This window comes from Channa argus, chromosome 20 (genome assembly GCF_033026475.1).
Source record: "Channa argus isolate prfri chromosome 20, Channa argus male v1.0, whole genome shotgun sequence".
NCBI lineage: Eukaryota > Metazoa > Chordata > Actinopteri > Anabantiformes > Channidae > Channa > Channa argus.
This window is the reverse complement of record NC_090216.1, coordinates 1,505,626-1,529,840: the sequence shown is the minus strand read 5'-3', so window position 1 is coordinate 1,529,840 and position 24,215 is coordinate 1,505,626. Positions and strand designations below refer to the sequence as shown.

Sequence of the window (24,215 nt, the reverse complement as noted above, 5' to 3'; positions counted from 1 at the left end):
GAGACTCGGCTTCTGTAGATGGAAACTGGGGTCAGTGCCATAAGCATTTGGACAGTGGTGGTGTACATTTATTTGACATTGTACATTGTTTGAAATGCAATTATACAAGAAATGACCAAAATGTTCTTTTCTGAAAGGAAAATTAATAGGAAATATTATGTGTGGGGCATAAATTCAACTGTGTCACATTCAGCTTCCTTGCTTTTCTTTGAGCAATGGAATAATGGCGAATAACGAGAGAATAACGCTGAATTTTGTCACTTTTGAGTCAAATCTCAGAAGAACTGATTACATAACGGAAACAGCTGGGGTCCAAAATGTCTCCCTCATTTGCTTATTTACTTCTTACTGTACAACACTCAATAAACACATTTCTCTATAATCAGCAGAAATTTGACATCAGAGAAGATTTTGCAATGCGGCAACCTGCAGGCTATGGACACTATTTTTGTTGTTTTGCAAATTTTAGGGGAAAAATGTTTCTTGGCCCATAGATTTAAATTCTTTTTAAAAATGTGTATATTCACTTCACACTCGGGTGCGGAAGCTTCAAGTCATTTTATAATTGTAATAAAAGTCCAAGTTTTTTTATTTTGTTTAATTAACTAAAGATTTAATGCACAATCAGCTGGTACAAATGTTCTTTCATCACACATTAACTAAATAGATGTATTAATGGTTATGCAAACTTGGAGCCAATATAATTTTCCTTATTTGAACTCGAGTTAATGAGAAAATGGCCCTGGGTTCAGTCTGTTTTCCGTCATTTTGTGTCCTGGATTGTTTTAGGTGGCTGTTTGAGTCGTACAGGTTGTGTCTGTTAGCTAAGGCTGTTCCACTGAACATTCAGACCCCACGGGACCCCTGACCTCTCACGCCCCTGGGCCTGTGCCCATTAGGTCCTTTCCGTAATCCATGGTCCTTGATTTACAGGTAGTTTGACACTAATCAGCGCTGAGTTCTGTTGTCACGGTTTATTATTTATGAAGCAGTTAGTTACGTCACTTATTACATTTTTAAGAGCAGTATTCTGTTGCATTTGAAGTATCCTACAGTGTTGCAATACCCTGAGTGACCAACGGGAAGTTGGCCGAGCTGGATTCAGCAGGATTCAGATAGTGAAATTAAACAGCTGAATTAATTCAGACAGCTGGACGTCATGATCTTTGCCTCTCCACACTGCATTAAAGACAATCCCTCCATGTTCTCACAGAGAAGCCTGCTGACTGTAACATGAATGTGACCTGCTTTCTGTCAACAGAGCTGTGGCTGTCCTGCCACTGTTGACAGACGTCACGAACCACACGAAGCCGGTAAAAACTGCACCGAGCTTCTGGAAACTGTTATTGGGTCACTTACTGTCGCAGCTGAGTTAGCAGGTTAGCTCACTTACTGTTTAGTCATTATTACTCGTTAGACTCTTATCCAATAGGATGTAAAAGTCAAAGTCTTCTTTGTGTCCCCTTCAACTGGACCACTTTGAATCACAAGCAGCATAAACAAGCTCAAAATCAAGCATGTAACCATGTAACATAGTACGAACTCTACCTGTCAAGCCACTTCAAAGCCCACTTCCAGTCTCCAGAGGTGAATATTGTACTTTGGCATGAGGTACTTTTTACTCCATGTATCTACCGTTTAGTGGCTAATTTGCAGATTAGGACTTTGCATAGAAAATGCTGCTTACTAATGAAAGCATCAGCCTTAATTACATACGACTACGTTTACTTCACCAAGATGTCTGAATACTTCCATAACCCAAAAACTGGAGCCAACACACAAAACATTTGTCATTGAGCTAATACTTATAACAACAGCACCATAAATACCAGTATATGCAGTACTGACCATTAAAAATTGAACAATGCACCCTACTCGGGTGCAAATAGCCACACAATCACCAACACTGCCTGTTATTCGTGAGGTCATGGCGCTGCTTACCTTGTCCAACTCCCCCATCTCAGTTTCCTGCATCGATTTAGGATCATAACTGGCCTCATAAAAGTTTGAGAGGTGACGTGAGAGCCAAAATTCAAATCCAGCCAGCAAGTTTTAATGGTACAGGTTTATAATGAAACACTCCTTGAGCCTCTCTCCCAAAGCGCTGACGTTATCCATTGGACACACGCGCATATTAAAAGTGCACGCTATTTATAAAGTGTGGGACTATCAGCGATGGGGAGCTGAGAGGATGTGTGTGTGTGTGTGTGTGTGTGTGTGTGTAAAAGTACTCCTAAATGAGCCATTAGCTGGAGGTTTATCAGCCTCACTTACAATGTGGAGTTTTGGTCATCTGAGTGGATGAGCAGAGCACTGTGTTGTTGGGAGCAGATGTTGTTAGGTCACTGCCTCTTGATCTGCCTCCTTGCGAGTGTTGACACTTGTGGGTTGGAGTTAGACTTGGTGAGGAAATCATGATGTGTGTGGGTTGTGGCCCATAGGAAACGCAGAATGAGCACCATGATCCCAAGGTTTGCTGTAACCTATGTGGTCCTCAAACAGTTCTGCACATCTTGAAATGAACTATTTAATGAAGTCTGTCCAAAAGGCCTTAATGATTTCTCATTCCAGTAGTAGATGCTCAGGAGAAAGTTGCTAAGAACCTCATCAACCGTGTCGACTTGAAGCCCCAAACGCTTTCTACATAAGCCAAGAGTCTATATATTTGTTCCACCTTGGGTGTGTGTGTGCTCATTTTGCTTCTCTGTAGTTGCCGTGAATGTCTTCGTAGTCATTTTGAATCCCTTTGTGTTCATTCTGAGTCTTTCTTCAGCCATTTCTTATCCCTTTATATGAGTTTAGCTTCTGTTTTAAATGGAGCACTTTGAATTCTGAGCCATTCTGAGGAGCCATCACTTCATTAAGAAGGTTAAATAAATGCAGGACATTCGTCACAGCTACTGAATTGCATTCTATGCATCAGGAGGTAATAAATGTAGAGATATTTTAGGACCCTCAGAAAGAGTTTCTATTCTCACCTATCCGTGTTTCAGGTAACGGAGTATTGAGTCCGTCAGAGCCTCTGTCCTCACACACGCTAATTATTTTCTTGTTATCAAAGTTCAAATATTCCCATGTGTGGCCACTACCATTCTGTGGTGTCTGGTTACCACTCTCACCACAGCAGGCCACTTTCAACATTCCTTTGCCACCCGGCCTATGAGCACAACACCATGATGTCATTTCCTGCCTGGGGGGGGGGCTCGGGGCTCCTGCTATTTCCCTGATGGTTAACAGAAAGGTTTCAGTGCAGCAGATGGCATCGCAAACATGACTCAGGTTAGATTTGATCTGATACTACTGCAATTATAGAGGAGAGTCAGAAAACTCATAGAAAAAGTTTTCCACAGCTTAAAAATACTCACTAATTAATTATAGCTGGCGTACGCAAGGTATGGACAGCTGCTAGCTGTTTGCAGCTGTAGTCTTTTATCATTTCTTATGCTTTATCTGCTTTAACTAAATGCAAGCTCGTCATTTGTCAGTTGTAGCTTCTTATCACAACCTGGCAGGACAGACACATGGAAAACCCATTGACTTAATGCCGCACAGGAACTTAAAGTGCCCTGCTTTCTGTGGAAGTGATTGGTGGACACTCAGACAGGAGTAAACATGAAGCACCAGCTGTAGTTCCTCTGGTGCAACATCCAGTGTGTGTGTGTGTGTGTGTGTGTGTGTGTGTGTGTGTGTGTGTGTCATGGTTCACAGCAGGAACCCAAACTGGAAAAGATGGTCCAGATGTTGTTCACTGTGCTTCTTCTGCCATCTGCTGTTGAAGAGAAACATACTCATGCAACAGGAAAATGATGATCCTTTAGTTAAACACACATGAAGAATAATAAATAATGTGGTAACACTTCGCGATATGAACCTCTTAACATGTTTGTTAAAGGCTGTAACTGCTCCTGTGGGCGAACGTACTGCAGACTGCTGTAGATAATGAGCAACATTTTAGTAAAGTGTAAATGTGCAGAGTTTTCTTCCTCTTAAAGGATTTTACTGACTGACTTTTACTTGTCTGATTTGAGGATCCAGGGCCACAAGATGTCAGTGTCAACAGCACATACGGTCATTAAAATCAGCTGAAAGGCATTTTTAAACAAATACTTTTCTACTTTTGCACAGATTAGAAAAAAAGGAAACATGAAATTCATCCATCCAGTTCATCAGCACGTTTTCAGCTTTCTTTACTTCATCGCTGTCTGACACATACAGTCAGTAAATCAGTCGTATAACTTATAGATCAGAATGAATACTGCAAAAAACCTTCACACCACTGTTGGGTTTTTTGTTTTACTTTAACTTTACAGAATACAGGATTTCTTCTTGGTACCAACTGAGGTTTGATCAAAAAAGTTGAATATAGAAACCCAGTGTTTAATATTCACTCATCAGTAGGAAAGAATTCTCCACAGTGAGCGAGATGTTATTTAATGACGTTTTAATGACCTGATATTTACTTCTTCAAATGTCCTGATTAGTTTTAATTTCAATTTAGGTTGCTGTGAATGTCATTTAACATTAAACAGGTTTTAACGTGTGGCTTCTTGAACAGTGAAAATCGTGTGGACACACACGTGGATCTGATGAACTTCCTCACACTACCAGGATGTTTGATTGTGGAGTAATTCAGGTTCTCAGTTGAGGAAACTGAGCAGCCGCTTCCTCCTGGATATGAAAAGCAACCGGGTAGATTTAGATGAGTGTTCACAAGTGTCCAGCTTATGTACGAGTGTGTGTGTGTTTTCCTGTGTGGACGTGCAGCTCTGACAGTGTGGTGTTTAGAACATGTGAGTCAAAAAAAAGAGGATGAGGGGACTGAGACAGTGGACAGGCCAAACAGGACACTGTAAATAAACAGGTCAGTCAGCCTGAAGGAAATGTGTAATCTGTAATCTGGAACTTCTGTAAAGGGCCTTGAGATGACTTTGGTGTGATTTGGTTTCTGGAATCCATCCGTGGTTCCACCACAGTGTACAGAGACATAAACACAGCAGTCTGTCCTGCTTTCAAATTGGACTTTTCTTACTTCTACGTTGAATTAAAAAAGTCATTTCCACCAACTGCTGCAGTGTTTCCTCTGACCACATGGTGGCAGACTGAAGGACACAGGGAGGCAGCAGGTGGCTGCAAATAACCAGCTGCTGTGTTTCTCACTGATTATTAGTGTAATTTAGAAAAGCATTGTTGTTTGGACAGAAATGTAATTAAACGTCCTAAAAAGTTGGGACGATGTGTAAAATCAGAATGCAGTGATTTGCAAATGTCATCAGCCCATATTTTATTCACAATAGAACAAAAACAACATATCAGATGCTGAAGTTGGAAGAGGGTGATGTTGACCAGTGTGTAGCATCTTCTCTGTCTGTAAATGACTGGGAACAGGGGACCAGTTGATGGAGTTTGTCCCATTCTTATCTGATGCAGGATTCTAGCTGCTCAACAGTTCTAACAGTTTTATGATGCACCAAGTGTTTTAGATTGGGGAAAGGTCTGGACTGCAGGCAGGTCAGTTCAGCACCCAGACTCTTCTCCTGTGAGGTCATGCTGTTCTGATGGCTGCAGTATGTGGTGTAGCATCGTCTGGCTGAAATATGTGAGGCTTCCCTGAAAGAGACGTTGTCTGGATGGAGCATGTGTTGCTCTAAAACCTCGAAGTACTTTTCAGCATTGATGGTGACTTTTCAGATGTGTAAGCTGCCAACACCAACTAAGACACTAAGAGATGCAGGCTTTAGAACTGTCCCCTGATAACAAGCTGGATGGTCCCTCTCCTCTTTAGTCCACAGGACATGATGTCCATGGTCTCCAAAAAGAATTTCAAATGCTCCTTTGCTAATTTTTGTGGGATTTGGGTCATTTTCCTCTCCTCTGGTCCTGTGGGTCCATCATGTTCATCTTCTTCCTCGGCCAACTGGAGGCTGATGCCTCGAGCATGACAGTGTTAATTCCACTTGAGTAGAGTGTGGAGTATCTGTGTCTCCATGGGAGACTAATAAGGCAGCACTGGAGCGAAACCCCTCTGCAGTTTGACTTTGTTTTTATCACAAACATTGAGAAATTACAACACCTTAACATGGCCAAGTGTTTGTTTTTCGGTTATGGATTTTAAGAAAACGTTTTAGCAACAGCAACAACTTTTTCTTTATTGGGACACTACGTGACTCCTCCAACACCTCGACTTGTTTCTAATCTGTTTTGGTTTGTGTGTGGGAGGATTTAATACACAAATGTGATCTGCTGAAGTACTTTTCCTAGAAATTACACCAACGCTGTTATAAAAACATAACACAGTCTAAATATACTTAGAATTTAATCATCTTAGCCATGATACTTTTTAGACACTAAATGATGTATTTTTTGTCCTTTTTTTATGAACTGACTTTTACAGTTTAATATTTGTAAGATATTTATTTCTATATTGGCACTTTTAAAAATGCATTTTTAAGCTATTTATGTGTAGAACAGTTAACCTGCAACAAAATCACATCAAATAACAAAATATAAAAAGAAAATGTTTGCAAAACAAATTGAAATGAAGAGTTTCATCTAAAGAAGTTTCACCTAAAAGGATTTACAGAAAGAGGTCGTAGACTGAAAAGATCAGACGAGTTAAACATGAAGAGGGTTGGTTTAGAATTGACCTGGGAGCATTGGCTGGTCCTCTGTTGTTACTAATTCAGCATCTTGTACATCTCAGCGAAAGCCTCAGTGTTAAACATGCATATTAATTTATTGTCATAGGAAATGCCACTTTTATGTATTCATTTTATATTTCACAAACAAAGGGTAGAAAATGATCAAAGTTGAAAAATACTGCATCCCATGTTAATATGGTGCACAGACCAAATCCACAAGCATGTGACATAACTGCTTGTGTTCAGCTGATTCTTGGTGCGATCAGAGGTGACACCTGTCGAGTGGCTTAGTGAAACAGGAGTTTCTGTTGATGTGTATGGATGTAATGATCTTCCTAAGGTCTGAATCTACCATCGCCCTGAAAGTCCCATTAAAGACTTGGACCGGGATGGGACAGTTAACCAGATCATGTTTCTTATGTGATCACTTCTCACTTGACCCAGAAGTGTCTTACACCAGCTCTGAGGAGTGAAGACACTTCCCCGTTGTCCCCGTACAGTCTACTTGATGCCGTGTGGACTGGTGTAATGAGCTGAGTCTTTGCCAAACTCAACTGCATCCTTGAGCAAATCCCTTAATCACAACTGGCATCTAATGTATTTGTAAATCACTGTCTAAAGCCTGTTTTCTATCTGTGCAGGTTCTAGTGTGACATGAAAACCAGTCTGCTGTTGTAAATAAGGTAAGTGAACAATTTTTCACTCAGAATTTGATGCTCAAGATCTAAAGTGTTGATACCTCTGATGTTACTGGCAGTGTGATTCTTCTTCTTGCTTTTAAAGCAGCAAGAATGTTGTAAATACAACAGGTCAAACGTCTTGTGTGAATGTGTATATATACAGATACATACAACAAGATGATGTGTGAATATGTAAGTACGGCGGTGGTTGGTTAGTATTGGTGATTTTAATACCAATACTAACCTGCCACTTATCAGATTTGAAGATCAAAATTTTATGCAGTGTTTGGATAAAATTGCAAGCTGGTGCAGAGACCCAGGGATCACACTGATTTACTGCTTTAACAGTGACTGAACAGTCTTTTCTGTGTATCACTGTCTTTGAGATGTTGAAAACACTAGGATGCACTAAAAATATCACCAACAACAACTTTATTAATTTGAACTTCAGAGTAGGAAGAGTTAATTACATAAATACACCATGTTCATGTCTTTGTGCAAAACGAGGGTGGCAGGTCGTGTGAGGAGGGGGCTGCTGTTAAGCTGGGTCTGAAATCACCCCCTACTCACTATATAGTGTGTTCTCGTCCAAATGTTGATTGTGTCAATCTATCCACTATATAGTGCACTTAAAGTATCCCACAATGCAATGCTCCTGTTAGCGATGACACACTTAAATGCTCAGTAATGAGTAAACTAAGGGGATGATTTCAGACAGGGATCAACGTGCAGCTCAGGCAGACGTGTCAAACAGCTTCTCAATCATCTCCTCCACTTCCTCTGGCCGATACTTGTGATACTTCTCAGGGTTCTTGGTGAAGGAGATGTTAGCACATCTGCAGGAAAAACACAAGAGGGTAACTTGGATAAACAGGGCTGGAGGCCAAGCTTGTTCTCATCAGTCAATACACTATAATTAGAACTATTACTATTTAAATGTCTCAGTTTTTAGGTTGAAACTGGCAGAAAGGGGAGAATTCTACTGTTTATTATAGAGATTAAAGTGGTTAGTGGAGTCGTACTGGACTGTATTATGGGAAAAGGTGCTTGTGATGTTTTCAGTTCAGAGATTGAGCTTTAACAACGAGGAAGGTTTAAACCTAGACTTAAAAACAGAGCTGCACCTAACTATTTGTTTTGATGATTAAGCTATAGCTTATTTTCCCAGAACCCAGAAAAACTGGGTTTCCTGCTGCACAGTCTATCGGAACAAACTGCCACTGATATAAACCAATTTAAGATCAACAAAAGTTCATACTCTGCAACTGTAAATCTTACATTTTATACATTAATGCTTTACAACATTCTCTCGAATCCAAAGAATAAACCAAGCTTTTAGCCTGAGATAAAGTTCTTCACTGTTCAGTCGTTGCTAAAACTGCTTACTTTTCTGTTTCCCCAGTTGACCACCATTTTGAAACTGCCCCACATCCAAGCATCTACAACCAGAAATGGTCAAGCTGCATATATGGGGCAGTACACTTACCGGGTGCACGTAGTACGTTCAACATGTCACCCGCCCCCCCCCCCCCCCCCAAAAAAAAGAAAGTATCTGCCTCCTGAATCGGAACTGGGAGCTGGTTGCACAACTATGCCATCTAGAGTAATGATATGATTAGACAACATTTCATATTTTGCCCCAAGTACTAGGACTTCAGTTTTTTTTAGACATAAAGTTTGATTTGTTTCATAGCAATGGAAACTTATGGAGTAAAAAGTATTCAACAGAACTATGGCTCTTAGTCAGTCAGGCTGTTCTTGTTTTCTTCTAGTAATGATGAATAATGTGCTGTTCTGGCATCACAGAGCTTTTATTAAACATTTTTAAACTGTTTTTCCAGGCTAAATGAGATTCTTCTAAATTAGTGGAACCTCTAACTTTTGTGTTGCCTGTTTTAAGCCAAGTATTGTAGGTAGTGAAGCTGCAGAATTATAAACTTGTGCAGGAGAAACATTAACGTGGCTACTTTCCATTGTATGAACATATGGTGAAGCAAATGATGAAAGAATCATTTCTTTCAATTTGTTCACAGCAATCTGCTATAGTGGAATCATTAGATTCAGTGCTCAGACTACCACCTCAATATTAAACTGAATTTTCAACTTAAAATATTGTTGAAGTAAAATTCATGGCAGAGCTGCTGTATTAAATTGGACAGGTGGTCATAGTGTTATATTGCTGCGTGTGTGTCCTGGTAATTACTGTTTGGATTTCACATTATTGTCTTAGGCTGCTGTTGCAGTCCATCCAGAAAGTTCCCAGTACTTAACCTTTTCCACATTTTGTTATGTTACAGCCTTGTTCCAAAATGGATTAAAATTATATTGTTTAATACTTCGTCAAAGCACCTTTAGCACCAATTACAGCCTTAATTCTTTGAGTATGATGCTACAAGCTTCACAAACCTATTTTGGGGCAGTTTCTCTGATTCTTCTCAAGCTCCATCAGGTTGGATGAGGAGCATCGGCGCAAAGCCATTTTCAGATCTTTTTACAGAAATGTTCAATCTGACTGCTCCACTTAAGTGATTTCTTTTTTCCATTTGTGATTGAAAGATTTCTTTCACATTGTCATGATTTGATACTGGGACTAGAAAACCAATAAGATATAAAGGCATTGACTGAAACTCCCCATAACAAGATTTTAAACACAGTTCAACTAAAACAAAAGTTCTTTTGCCTTTGTGAAGAGATGCAGTTATCTTTTACATAATCCAAGAAGTATAAACACCTGGTTCCTGACATGAGCACAGCACCTCTCACCTCTGCAGAAACGCCCTGTAGGCGTCAGACACCACTCTCTTCTGGGCCTGACGGATGAAGTCTCTCTGTTCTTTGTCCGGGATGGCCCAACCTTTCTGGACCTTACACAACTCCTCCAGCCCGTCATTAAAACCCTGAGAGAGAGAGAGACGTCAAACCTGCTGCGTCAACTGACAGTTTGTTCTTTCATATTCATGTTGAGACAAATGGAATTTAAACGTTACCTTGAATTTGTCTTTAATCACTTGTCGTTCTTTGTCTTTCAGCTGGAAGTTTATGTAAAATCATTGACAAATTTGTGACAAAAGCCGGAACTAGTTTGACACGAATCTACTGGCAACTGCAACGTCAGCTTGTGTGATTGAGTAAATACACATTAAAACAGAATGTGAGGATTTCTTCTTAACAATCTCGTAAGTTGGCTCATAACAAAGGACTGATTATCAGTAAAGACAAGCAGATGTTAATTTGCTGTTTAAGAATCCATTAAGACACTAAAACCAGACTTTGCACATTTGGACTCTGACCTTGGTGCCAGGTTGGAAGACGGGCATGTTCCTGTCGGTCAGATGCTCAGTGACCTTCACCCAGCTACAACACAATGACAGCCGGGTTAAAACACACAAGTACACGCACAGAAAAACATGGCCAACATCTATAAATGTACCTGCGCTGATACGTCTGGATCTGCTGCTCTATCAGTTCTTTGTACGAACTCTCAGCTTTCTTCTGAGTCACTGTTACCAGCTGGATCAAATCAGACCTGAACACAGGAGGACACTTTATATACACACACACAACATTATAAATTGTTGTTTACCCAATTAAGCTGTCAATCATTCTGCAATTTGAGATCATGTTACAATAAATGACTGTTTAGAAGCCTCGAGTACATTCTACTAAAAATATTACAATATTGTGACTGACTTCCCAGGAGGCATGAACAGCATCTCTCCACATCATCTTAAACGTGCTTGTTTGGTTTGAATAAAACGTTTAGCATCAGTCTTTGAAAATTTAAAGATTGATGTTAATCAATATTCTTCATTCATTTTTGGTTTGATCACCTGCAGATATATGAAAATACAACTCATGTACAGTAAATGATCTGCAGCAGTAGCTCAGCCATAACATTCTGTCAATGGCCACATTGTTACAGCTGATCAGTGGAGCCTGCTATGTTCTTTAAAAGACTAATTGTACTTAAACTTGAATTAATTAGTTAAACAAGCTTTTTTTTTTTTCCTCTCTTTTTCTTAGTAACAGATCAGTGAAAGAAACTTACTTCTCCAGTGACTTCAGGATGTAGTTGTAGTTGTTGTGGAGAAAAATCGCACTCAGAGCTGAATCCTCATACACTTTGGATTTACTAAGCAGGTTTAGCTGCAGGTTCCCCAGAACTTTACCTGTGGAGAAAAAAAACAAAAGTCATCACTTAGAGGCTGTGTACATTTCAAATGATTAGGCCAACTGTGTCAGGGTTTATCTTGTCCTTCATTTTGGTGAACTGGCTGCAGTAGTACAGAAATAAAAACACTGTATTCTAAAAACAAATACACTCAAAGAATCAGGAATTTTCTAACACAGCCGCTAATAATTTGTACTGATGATTCAAGTGTTCCATGTTGACCTCAGCTGTGATGTGATATTTATTTACCTACAGTAAATGTTGATTAAATCTGCATCTGCAGACTGGAGGACGGGTTAAAACATGTTCTGGAGATCAGCTGTGAAACAATTTTCCTGACAGCTGAAACTACCTGCAGCGTTCGTCATTATAACCAGTGCAGCCCAACACAGAGCACAGAGTGTTCTGTCTTCTGCCATTTGCTAATTCTGCTGACCTCAGTGTCTGAGCTCAAGAGCTAATCGCCGTCAGAAAGCTGCAACACCAGGAGGCTCTAACCATGTTGGACTTCAGTGAAGAAAAGATGGGTTTTTAATTTTCTAACAGGACATTTACACCTGGAATAGTTCCTGTCTGTTGTGGTTTGTAACAATAGTCTATAAAAAGGTGAAGTTTTCCTGTGTACTTACATATGTAAGTGCTGAGGAGCCTTTTGTTGAACTCTGAGGTGGAGCTGCTCGTTGAACTTGTCTCTGGAAAAAAAATACGTACAGTTTTAGCAAAAACACTTTGTTAAACTGAATCCTACATTATTCTGCTTTACTTGATAATAATTGCTTTTTGTTTCTACATAATTTAAAATATTCTGTTTAATAAAAGGGTGGAAGTAAATATATGTGCACTCAAGCTCTTTATGTATTAAATTCAGTGGAAATAAGTTCCATTACCGCTTGTAAACTTTTTCTCTCTACCTGCACTTCAGCACATGCTGCTCACAGCTGAGTGTCTCCTGTCATCTGAACCAATCAGTAACAATTACAGTTTCAAGAACCGACATGAAAACAGGACGTCACAAAGCAAAAGGGTCACCATGGGCCTACACGTGCTCGTGTGCTTACCTCGGGGGTCTAAAGGTATATTGTAAGTGTCCCCCAGTACTAAAAGGGCCGAGGCGGAAGAGAGAGAGAGAGAGAAAAGAAAGAAGGCACAAGTGCAAAAAGGTTAGAAAAGATCTGTTAGTGCAGATTAAGCCAAGTAAGCAGTCATCAGCCAGGGGTGGAGAAGATGGGGGAAAGCAGAGAACAGGAGGGAGCCACATTTATTCCTACTGTTGGAAAACATTGATTTATTATTTGAGTGTTGCTGGGATGCACAGGCTCTGAACACATGCTGGAGAAAAACTCATTTAAAAGAAGCAGGAGAAACGCAAAGTCGCACAGGAGAGAAACAGAAAGGTGCGTTTTACTTTTATATTCGAAGAGCCTTCATCCACCTCTTACATCATCAGCAATACTAATCAGGATTCTGGATTTAGATCTGTACATCAGCACTTTGGGTTTGAGTTCACAGCACGTAGTTATAAGAAAAACCTGTTAACTTACAGTTACCCAGCAACTGTGCCTACTCCTCAGGGAAATACTGATGTCTTTAGCAGCTAAAGAGTCAATTCATCAGCTTGTCTTCAAAACTGTCAACATTTTGAATGATGGACAGGTCTGAAAGCAGCTGCCTGCTTTTTAAAAACTATTCTGACGCTAAGATCCTAATGAAGATGTGCAGAGGCACAACACCAATATAAAGTCTTAAATTCACACTGAAGACTAATTCAGAAGTTTAAGAATTTCCAATCAGTGTTTCAACTAGAAAATTTTCTGTCATAGTGACAAAAAGATGATAGAGGTTGTGTGTGTGTGTGCGCATGCACTCAAAGATTTATTATCGATGCAACACAGGACTTTTGGTTGGTTTCCAATAACTGTCCAATAAAACCCAATTACTTCTCAAGAAAAATGATTCCATAAAAAGATTAAATCCATATAAATTAAAGGAAACCAGGGGACATTTAACATGGTGTTAATAAACACCGGGCTTAGTCGCTGGTTACTGCGATTGGACCTATGACCACTGCTTTAGGGACTGAATTAAAGCAACAAACTATTCAGTCCCTGTGCATGTGAACGCCCTCAAATTAAAGCCGACGTTTCATTTCATGGTGAAAGTGTTGAGTACAGTTCCAAAAACAGAAAAACACACCAGTCTAAATACTTTCTCCACGTGAATGTCAGCAGAGGACCAGCACTAAAGGTTAGTTTAGGCCGTAGCGCTGTAGCAGCCCGCTACAAGCTGCCACTGTCTGCGACAACATGACTTTACCTTGTGAGGCCAACATGGCTCCAGCCGTCTCATGGAAGTCCAGCAACTGCTGTAGGAACAGGATGGCCTGCAGGAAAAGATGTGAAGGTAAGTGTCACTTCACCTTATTTACCGCTCTGCAACGTCAGCTGTTCCCAAGGAGACTGTCACCGGTGTTGCACAGCAAAGAAAAGCAGTAAATGAATGCTGGCTTACATTGCTGGTCAGTTCGTGGACCGTTCCATCCTTGGGCATGTTGTATTCTTTGTCAGGGTCGTTCTGTGGTACGACAAGACAGAAATCACTAAAGGACGACTTCACTTATTTTCACCTTGTTTGTATGGTTTTATGGTGTAAATGTACATTAATGCTTTTAAACATCCCTCTCACTTCCCTATAATAAAAAACTGCTCTAGATGACATCACACGGAGGAGTTTTTCCATCATTAGGAGTTTAGATGGGGTCATCTGGAGGAGCAGCTTCACCGTAAAAGATGGCATAATCTGAACTAAAGGTTCCTACAAGTGATGTCATCTGGAGGCATTTTTCAGCTACAAGTAAAGACTTATTTTGATAAAAAGAATTCAAAGGGATGTTTAATGGTATTTGTGTACATGTACTACCTGAACTAGAACCAGAAAAAAAGCAATTCAAACTGAGTGGAGGCTTCCTTAAATGTTCCATGGAGGAACGACGAGTGGTTGGCGACTGATTAAAATTCAGGCTTCTTGCCTTGATGCTGTCTGCAAACTCCTCCAGAGCTTTGGCTCCAATAGTTTCCATGGAAGTGATAAGTGTAGGCAGCTTGTTCTTGGTGCTCGCCGCTGTTCCCTGCACGAGTACATTTAACGTTAAAAAGAAAAGATGCTTTGCATGCAGTGTTGTACAAACGATGAGACTCGACTGACCTGTAGCGTTGCATCAAACTCGGGCTTTGTCATTTTCAGGTGTTTCAGGATGGGGAAGATGGTGAGGACGGCTGAGTAGTCGTGGCGCATTATGGCCCTGCGAGCTGCAGACACAATGTTTTCTCCCTCCAGCATCAGGTTGTCCAGTGCCTCCTGTGGAGTCGAACGCAAACAAAACCGAATCATTCACATTAAACCTACACATTTCAGGGTGGAGGTTCCTAAGCTTTATATACATGCGTCTTAAAATCTGAGTTGCACTGTGGGACTTGAATAAACGCAGCATATAAATGAAGTCAGGGTTTTCCCCACTGTTTAACTGTCGGAAACTAAAGTGGCAAAAATCTGAATAAAACCACTTTTCAAATCAAAATGTTCTTGTATAGCATAAAATTACAAATCCCAATTTAAAGCCAAGTAGTTACACTAGTGCAAAACCAAATTAGCTGCAAATACATTATTAGAGCGTTTTTGAACACGTCATGATAGAAGTTGAGAAGTTTACTTTATAAAAGCAGCTACTGATCTTTTTTCTACATCTGTGTCACCTACATTTAGGAAACCTGCACTTTAAATGACTCTGGACGATCTACTTCATCGTCGGGCTTCTGGATTACAACATTCACACTCTAAAGTATCGAAGCAAAGTCAAGTTGTGTTTGTCTTTTTGAGGAACATAATTTCAACAACATAGTTTTTTACGAACACTAATACACACGTCGTCAGTTTGCCATGATGCTGTGGGCAGACAGACCATCTGCTTGTGGCAATAGAACATTGTGACCATACGGTTCAAACACATTAACATCATACTGCAATTTTGCTTTTGATTCAATCACAGTCTTATGAAGTAATAGCTCAGACATCTGCACATTAGGGAAGTAAAACGCTGCTCAATTAGTCAGTAATTGGTCCATAACAGCTTTTTATATATGAAGTAATTTCATTTGACAGAATCAGATTTTTCCAACACTCTTTTGAAACTCTGGTCTCAAATAATAGATGTACAGTGCTCTTTTACTTTTCCACATTTTGTCACGTTACAACCACAAATGTAATTGTTAATTACAGATAATGATCTGAAACGTGTGACATGCATTTGTATTCCCCCTTTACTCTGATACCACCAACTAAAATCCAGTGGAACCAATTGAGTCCAGTGTAATTTAATGTTCGTACAAATCCAGCTGTTCTGTGAAGCCCTCAGAGGTTTGTTAGAGAACAACAGCATCATGAAGTCCAAGGAACACAGCAGACAGGTCAGGGGTAAAATTGTGGATGTTTAAAGCACAGTTGGGTTATTTAAAAAAAAATATAATAATAATAATAATAATAATAATAATAATAAGGTCCACATCTCAGATGGGAGAACCTGTCCACAGCACAACTATTAGTATTACACAAGAGCCATAAGAAGTCTCCACAAGCCATGTGGAGGACACAGCAAACATGTAGAAGAAGGTTCTCTGAAAATTCAACTTTTTGGCCTAAATGCAAAATGCTACTTGTGGCTGAAACCTAACACTGCACATCACCCTGAACACACCATCCCCACCGTGAAACATGGCTGTGGCAGCATCATGCTGGGGGGACGCTTTTCTTCAGCAGGGACAGGGAAGAGTTGTTGGGAAGAAGAAGAAAACCTGTTGGGGAGGAGGTCCAGCTTCCAGCAGGACAACGACCCTAAACACAAAGCCACTGCTACAACGGAAGGTTTAGATCAAAGTGTGGTGTAAGAATGAGTCAAAGTTCAGACCTAAATCCAACAGAGAATCTGAGGCAAGAGCTGAACATTGCTGTTCTCCATCCAATCTGACTGAACTTGAGCCTTTTTCCAAAGAAGAAAGTTTCACTCGCTACATGTGCAAAGCTTTGCAAAGACAAACCCCCAAAGACTTAAAGCTGCAACTGCAGCAAAAGGTGGTTTTACAAAGTATTGACTCAGGGGCTGAATACAAATGCATGTCACACTTTTCAGATATTTATTGGTAAATAAATTTCAAAAAACCATTTAGAATTTTCCTTTCACTTCACGATTGTTTACCACTTTGTGTTGGTCTGTCACATAAAATACATTTGGGGTTGGAACAAAATGTGGAAAATGTCAAGAGGGATGAATAATTGTTCAAGGCACCAACATTGGGTGTCCATGAAATAAAATGGCTCATCGCTTAGAGAATTCATGCAATGTTTTTGGACCAATAGCCCAAACCTTTATATTGTAGTCCAGCACTGGGTTTGGCACACAGCTTTTGAAGCTGCCATGAAACCTGTCCATTACATCCTCTCTCTGACCTGAATGAGCGAGTCGAACGTTTTCTTCTGGTGGTGTTCGGGGATGATCTCCGTCAGGAGGGTGTACTCGCTCTGGGCCAACTTGACGAAGGCGCTGATGCAGTGGATGTAGGAGTCGATCTCGATGTCCAGGACATCGTCCTTTCCTGACAGGTATACCAGGGAAAATCAAGTCAGCCAGCAAACAAACAACGGATCCTATAAGACATGGAGTCTGGTCCTGGCAGCTTGAAAGCATTTACAGTGTCAGTGTATGTGTCAGATGATGCAGGCTGTGACTCTACTTGTCCAGGAATTGATCATTTGAGACTTTTCTATCAAACGGATCAAATCACGTTCCGTCACTCCCCCCCACACACATTCCTGTCACTCACCTGTAGTAGCCCCGTGCTTCTCGTTCAGGGTGTCAGAGTGGTGTTTGACCCGCAGGTCATGATCGAAACCTGGTGGGTGGGGTGGAACAGCAGGGAGAGAGGCCTAGTCAAGCCGCAGGGGTCATGACTAGGCCAGAAAGGGGCTGGGGGACAAACCTGAAACTGGAGCAGCTGTACCGACCACCACCAAGCACCCGAAGGAGGGGGGAGGAGCAGAGGAAACAGGGGACACCCACCACAGTCAGGTGGACAGTGGCCGAAATGATGTGTGTGTGTGTGTCTTCAGAAGTTAGTGTGTATTACAGACAAAATGTCACAACAGCTTTGGACTAACTGCAGTTCTTCACACACACACACACACACACACACACACACACAGGTGTGATAACAACACATCAGTAAAGAGAATTCGTCTTCTGCCTCCTGATGTTGAATGTAGGCAACATATTCACGTAAAGACTATACGACAGCCATGACTCAATTATCCTTATTATAGAGCTTATTAGGTTTCACAGATAAAGTATCAGTGAAATAAAAGATTTAAAATAAATGTGTGGTCTCCTGTAGTTATCCCACCTTGTAAATTCAGATTCATAAAACATAATTTATGCTTTATTAAACACCTGCAGTGTGTGAAAGCTGTTGTGACGGTCTGTTGTTTCAGATGTGTGACATAACACAGTTCCACTGTCAGCGAAGAAGGAGAAACACTGAAGAGAAGACCGTTACCTTCCAAAGGAGTGAGGTTAGAGCCCCCCTTTTTCCCATCCAGCCCATGCTGTGAGTACTGTTTCAGAAGGTTCTGAGCCTTGCGAATGGTCCCTGGTCCCATAAACACAGAGACAGAGTCCAGAAGAGGAGGGGGAGGAGGAATGGGGCAGCGAAGTCCAGACAGCCAAGATGAAGAAGAACAAGAAGAAGGAGAAGGAGAAGAAGAAGAAGAAGAGCTAGGAAGTGAGTGATGAAACATAGGTACCACATCCCTCCACCATGAGACAGCCAGCAGGGGTTTGTTTTCGTATGGGGGGGTAGTGCCACAGCTACACAACAGGTGAGAGACAGCTGACAGAAACTACAGCTACATCATGAAACAAACATGGTACCCAGAGTCATGTAAGAGCAAAAGAAACAGGTTAGGTCAGTTATAGACATCAAACAGTGATCAAAATGACAACAATTACATCACTAATATATAACAGTTTGTTACATGGGTCAACAGAATCTACACAACTCCAGTACATTCACGTTCTGAGGATTCAAACATCATCCTGTGCTTTGGTTAGTAAACACACAACACGCTGACAGCTGCTTTTATCCCCTCATGTGTTAGATTGTTTGCAGACTGATGCCAGATTGAATGCAAAACAAGCTGAAACACGTCTGCCAGAGTCACTTTGTGATGTGGGTTAGCGTGTTAGCAAGCAGCTGCTCGTTTCCACATGCAGCAAACGCAGAAAATCATCATCAAGCTCAGTTTGGGTCCATGTGACTAGTCAACCTTCCTTCAGTCCTGTTTGTGACCTCAGCACCATCTACACCATTATTCACGATTATTAAACATATTCTGTGGATGGAAGAGTAAAAGCAAAGGTATCATATAGTCAATTGTTGGTTCTTCTGCTGTTTTACCAACTAACGCGTCTACGACAGGTGTGAACAGTGATGTGCATCAGCTGTTCACAGAACCACACGTTAAAGTGTTAGCAGGCTTTTTACAGCTTTCTGGCAGCGAGATGCATCTTCAAAGATATTCATCTGAAGAAAGTCTGCTTGGCCAGAAATAACTAACACTTTAATCTCATATTTCCAGCCTAAGCTCCGCTCTCGTCTGTGACAAACCAAAATTTCACTTAGGCAGCTGATTTACAACACATAACACCACAAAAACTATTCTGTCCATGTTGATATCATGTCTCACCAGAAACAAGCAAAATGAATTGAAAGTTTACGCAGAAATCAGTTACATGACTACAAGTCACATTCCTCCTCCGTACATCACCGATATATCAATAGCTGGTTTGTGTATTAGCTTATGTACTATGGTTCCTACACAGGCAGGTAGACATGGTTCATACATCAACGCATGAAATAAATGATGTATTGAGCCCAAACTTTGTATCATGCAGCGCTGCAGCGTGGGATTATAAAGACTGATGACTAGTTTAAAATCAGTCCCGTGTTGTTGGGGACTTGACAGGAAGGATGTAACATGTAATTCATTTCGACCAAAATGCAGTTCATGAGCCACTGTCCTGAAGCAGGAACCCTGGTGCAGTCACAGCAGGTGTTCTCTCTGAACTCACCCCCTCTGATGCCATTTTCAAGGCCCATCTTGTCAAAAACCATGAAGGCTGTTGTGTTTTTATGGGCTACCCTGCACACATGACCCTGTCGCTGATTATCATTCCTTCAACACCTTTGCTAGGTACCGATCATTACATACTGGGATGACAGGTGCCAGCCGCCTACTGACCAAAGAGTCGGAGATTCACATCCAGCTCTTCCTGACCACATGTCAAAGTGTCCCTGGGCAAGACACTGAACCCCCAACAAGCCCATCCCCATCCCCAGCTGTGCAGCGCTGGTCCCATGCCCTGTAGAAATTGGGGAGGGTTGCGTCAGAGACGGCATCCGGCGTAAAAACTGTGCCAAATCAACATGCGGACAAACCATCCACTGTGGTGACCCTGCAAGAACTTCCTTCACCTGTCAGTGGTTTTAATGTTGTGGCTAAAGAATTCAGCGCCTTACTGACCAAAATGTTATTGTTCTCCCAGCAATGTTGTCTCCAGTGTTTGAGTTTGCTCTGGGAGCCTATTTGTGTGAATCTGAAATGCAAAAGTCTCATTTCCCTTTTCTTTAAGAAGCTATGTTGAGTGTTTGTCTGTTAAGGATCTGCACGTAACATTTCCTGATTTTAAATAAAGTCCTATTAAACTGAGAGGTTCATAATATTAGAAGCTGACTGGACTGAACACAGCTCAGTATCTGTCCTCATTCCATCACTGCAGATTCCAACAATACACACAAACATGAAAACAGAGGCCTCTGCCGACACTGAACATAAACTACATCTCTCCCAAGAACCAGTCAGCTTCCACACTCCTATTTCTCACTGCCAAAATGAAACCTGAAGCCAGAAGCAAGCACGAGGCACACACGAAAGCTTTGTGTTTACCTGGGATGTAGACTGTCATCACAACACAGGGAATATGTGAAAGAAAAGGATAAAGGATTAGTGACTGTAAAATCCCAGGGATTCACAGTGTGAGGTGGTAGTGAGAACAGAGAAGAGCTGAAACAGAATAATCTAATCACCAGATGGTGCGTGTAGTATGGATGTGGCATTCATCATTTTAAAATCAAGCTTGATTGTTAAAGTGTGGATATCGACTGAAATGGATGAAAGAACGCGCGTTGCTGCTGACCTGGTCTCTTAGGAGCCTTTTTGGTGGGTGTGTCCTTGCGTTTGGTTTGGACAGCGGGCGAGTAGAGGATCCCAGAGGAGGCGCTGTTCTTGCGGAAGTGATCCTTCAGGCCTTTGATGGATCGATCGAGCTGGTTGGATCTGATCTGGAAGTAGATGGTCATGAAGTCTGCAGGAGAGAGTTCAGGGACACGTTTGGCCTTATTGTGCAGAGCTGTGTACATTATGTTGACGACTCTTCATTTTTAATGCATCTATCTAGTGTGAACAATATGTAACGTGCCATTTCGCTGATTGATTAAACTTTTAAGTCATTTTGAAAGTCGTACAGTGAGGATTTGCTAGTTTTCCCTGAATATTTTGTGTATCGGTGACTCAAGAAGATAATTGATGTAAATATGCGATGTCTGGGTCTGGAAGGAAAATCGAGAAGAGGAGGATCAAAGTGGACTGGATCTAAGGCTGGAACTAACTCATCAAGTCGTACCCTGGTTGTGTCCGTAGTCCACCAACCAGCCGGCGATGCAGATGATGTCTTGCAGCACGGCCTGGGGCAGGTGTTCCATCACCCCATCGTCCTGAACCTCCAGCTCTTCATCCACACCGATAGCATCCAGGATGAGGATGGGGGGCACAGGTTTGCTGTAGCGGTTCAACAGGTTGCGGAACTCAGCCTCCAGCAGCTCTTTCCCCTTCTCAAAACGTGCTTTCTGCAGGAAAAACACCGCACGTCTGTTTTTACTTTCACACCTACAGCTGAACCTCTGATGATGTAGGTTAGTTTAACCAGAAGCTCCGTTTTATCCGGGCATGGACATTTGGTTTTAAGGCTCGGTTTAAAAAGAATCCGAAATCAGTTGTTTTTAGGATTTAGTCGTAGAGAAAAACGTGTGACAGTTGATTATTACTCTCATTCTACGGCTTGTCAAAGGTTTCTGCTTTGCACAGTTTAACTGTCGGTTCATTTTTGTTAATGCAGAGTCTCTGTTGACCCCTGTTCATTGGAGGAATGAAAAAAAGGACGTTACAGAAACTGAAACATGGACACACAAAGTATGAAGAAGCCTTTACATACTTGAAAAGGTTTGAGGAAGAAAATTAGAAGATGGAATTTGGCATCACAGACTAAATTAAAATCTCTAATCATAAATATTTGTGCATTTAAACTTTTACTAATACTGATCATTTGTGTTTCTTCCTGCCATCCTGACCATCTTACTTATAAAAAAAAAAGACTTTGCTACCTGGTAAATAGGGTTTAAATAAAAACTATTAAAGACAATAATGAAACACTGTACAGTAAAGATGGATCCACCACCAGCAGCCTGTTAGCTTAGCATAAAGACCAGAAGCAGGGGAATTGTCTGGACTGCTGCCAACTGCTGCTTGTAGCTTCATACTCAATTAACAAAGAGGAGAGTGGCGTTGACCTTCCTGTCTCATTCACACCGAGAAAGCATATTCCCCAAAATGTTGAACGGCTCATAGAGAGATGAAGGTTAATACTGTACCACTGTGTTGAGTTCAGGACTGTCAGGGTTGTTGTCTTGGAAATATTCCACCGCTTTCTGAATTTTTGCAATACAAGCAAGATACTCATCCAGTCTGCCTGTCGGTCTGTAACAGAAAACATACAGCACCTCAAGATTCATCTTCAACCTAAAAGTGCAGCCGGGCAGTAACTTTAGGCTGACGTCTCACCCCTCTCTGATGATCTTGTCTGTGTCTTTGGCCACGTGGTAGTAACTGATGACATGGTCCATGCAGGACAGGGTTTTGTCCACGTTCTCCTGCAGCCGTTGCAGGTTTTCCGTCTGCTTGTGGACTGGGATGATGGAGTTCTCCAGCTGCATCAGGCGGCTCTCGAACGAAGACAAGATGGACACCTTAGGGGTGGAGAACGACATCAGCACATGTGAAAAAAAATGATTAACAAATGTTTTATAAAAATGAAACATAAACTGTCCATGAGGATTTAAATCATACCACAAACAAGGTACCACATTTAAATACTACAAACTTTAAACTTGTGCACACTACAGAAAGACAACACGTAGGATTCTAGTATGTTCACGGCCGTGCTACTTCAAAGTTTTAAAGTTTTGTTCTTTCTCTGCATCTGAACATAAAATAAACTTTTATTTTTGGTTTGTGCAGAAACTGACGTGGGACTAATCTGGACCGGACTCATCCGTTCATGTTGTCAACATCATTTCCCCACACTGATGCCAAAATAAGTCACTTTCTTAGTGCGTTTGGACTTTGTGAGTTCATGAAACCATTTACACGTCTCCTTGAGTTTTGCATTTGGGACAGTTTCAGGTTAGTAAGACTTGTCCCCTGAAGCAGTGAGCCTGGATTCAGGTGCGTTTTCACGGTACCATGCTCTTGGTCAGCTGGTCGCTCTTCTCCAGGTTTTCTCGGATGAATGACAGCGTCTCTTGCTCCTGTAACATCGAACAGAAAAACAATGAGCAACGCTTCCCTCGTGTTGTCAGCTGAAAGCGACATTTTATTTGTCACTAAACAACATTTACGACGAGTACGTGATGAATATTCGCTCAAACAAAGCTGCTTCCTTCTTTCCCCTCAAACAATGTCTGACCTGCTTTAGTTTCTCCTCTATCTCCCGCTTCCTAGCGGACGCATCCTCGGTGGGAATCATGCTGCGGGTAAATCCCCTCAAACGACGTCCACCTGTGAATAAAAACGCTTTCGTGTACCTATTTAAACCATAAGACGTTGGCAGCAACAACACCAACGCCCGACAGCTAACTTATCGTTAGCTTAATGTTGTGCTTAGAAAAGCAGCGCAGTCCAGCTGGGTACGTTAGCTTTATGAGACCCACGCTTCCGGTTAGAGTTTCACGGTAAAACGCGCTGTAACCTGTTGATAGTAAATAACTCGCAGGTTTACACTTGAAATAAATGTGTCCATCTCCTCCATCTGTCTCACACGCGTATTATGGACTTTGCCCGTTTACAGTGACTACTTTATAGCGCAAAGCAAAACACCTTTATTTTGAAGTTAAACACGCCCAACTTCCTTTATGGGTGTGACCCTTAAAGCTTTTTTCCGTATCCGCCTTGTGGTCATGTGTTTGGAGCAAAACTGACGCCATTTTTGTTGTGGCAAATCAAATAACGTAGTGTTTTCATAATAATTGTCAACGAATTAACCAATCTACACATGGTAACGACAGTATTTGGAAATACTGGATATTTAAGAAATACTGCATTAGTAGTGCAGTAACTAATCGCACGCTACATGCAGTGACCTAAAGAAACCACTGGGTGTCGCACGATACTAAAACTATTTTTAAAGATTTGAAGACATGAAATAAAATTTAAATCGTCTGACAAAATAATATAAAGTCGTTTTGTTGATACAGTAATGGAATTCATTTGTCCGAACACAGTTTTAAGCTA

At 41.2% G+C, this 24,215-nt stretch overlaps 1 protein-coding gene and 1 long non-coding RNA gene across 17 annotated transcripts in view; one reads left to right on the top strand and one right to left on the bottom strand.

Annotated features, from left to right (window-relative positions):
* LOC137105256 (uncharacterized) overlaps nt 1–8,907 on the top strand; it is a 32,756-nt gene extending 23,849 nt beyond the window's left edge. The window contains exons 3-4 of the long non-coding RNA XR_010911785.1: nt 7,280–7,321; nt 8,721–8,907. This is a non-coding gene — a long non-coding RNA (uncharacterized lncRNA). The remainder of the gene's footprint in view (nt 1–7,279; nt 7,322–8,720) is intronic.
* On the bottom strand, nt 7,734–23,750 carry exoc7 (exocyst complex component 7). Of its 16 annotated transcripts, XM_067487175.1 has the most exons (22): nt 23,392–23,747; nt 23,168–23,233; nt 22,488–22,672; nt 22,298–22,403; nt 21,274–21,496; nt 20,788–20,955; nt 20,538–20,549; nt 18,089–18,181; nt 17,360–17,428; nt 16,986–17,131; nt 14,691–14,843; nt 14,515–14,613; nt 13,998–14,060; nt 13,803–13,869; nt 12,548–12,586; nt 12,119–12,181; nt 11,367–11,487; nt 10,749–10,844; nt 10,609–10,672; nt 10,306–10,347; nt 10,082–10,215; nt 7,734–8,154 (listed from the first exon to the last, which is right to left on the bottom strand). In XM_067487175.1, the coding sequence occupies exons 1-22, from the start codon at nt 23,449–23,451 to the stop codon at nt 8,052–8,054; spliced, it is 2,172 nt and encodes a 723-aa protein (XP_067343276.1). In that variant the 5' UTR covers nt 23,452–23,747; the 3' UTR covers nt 7,734–8,051. The 16 variants fall into 16 exon arrangements, with proteins under 16 accessions (XP_067343276.1, XP_067343277.1, XP_067343262.1 ...); XM_067487176.1 differs by lacking the exon at nt 20,538–20,549; XM_067487161.1 differs by lacking the exon at nt 17,360–17,428 and having other exon boundaries at nt 23,392–23,746.
* Nucleotides 23,751–24,215: the final 465 nt, after the last annotated feature.

What these genes read in the sequence shown, in the direction of transcription:
- exoc7 (XM_067487175.1), bottom strand. Translation starts at nt 23,451, where the DNA reads ATGATTCCCACCGAGGATGCGTCCGCTAGGAAGCGGGAGATAGAGGAG. An exon ending in TAACCTCACTCCTTTGGAAG is followed by an intron (nt 17,429 to 18,088) that starts GTAACGGTCTTC and finishes CCCACCCACCAG; the next exon opens with GTTTCGATCATGACCTGCGG. An exon ending in ATCCAGACGTATCAGCGCAG is followed by an intron (nt 10,673 to 10,748) that starts GTACATTTATAG and finishes ATTGTGTTGTAG; the next exon opens with CTGGGTGAAGGTCACTGAGC.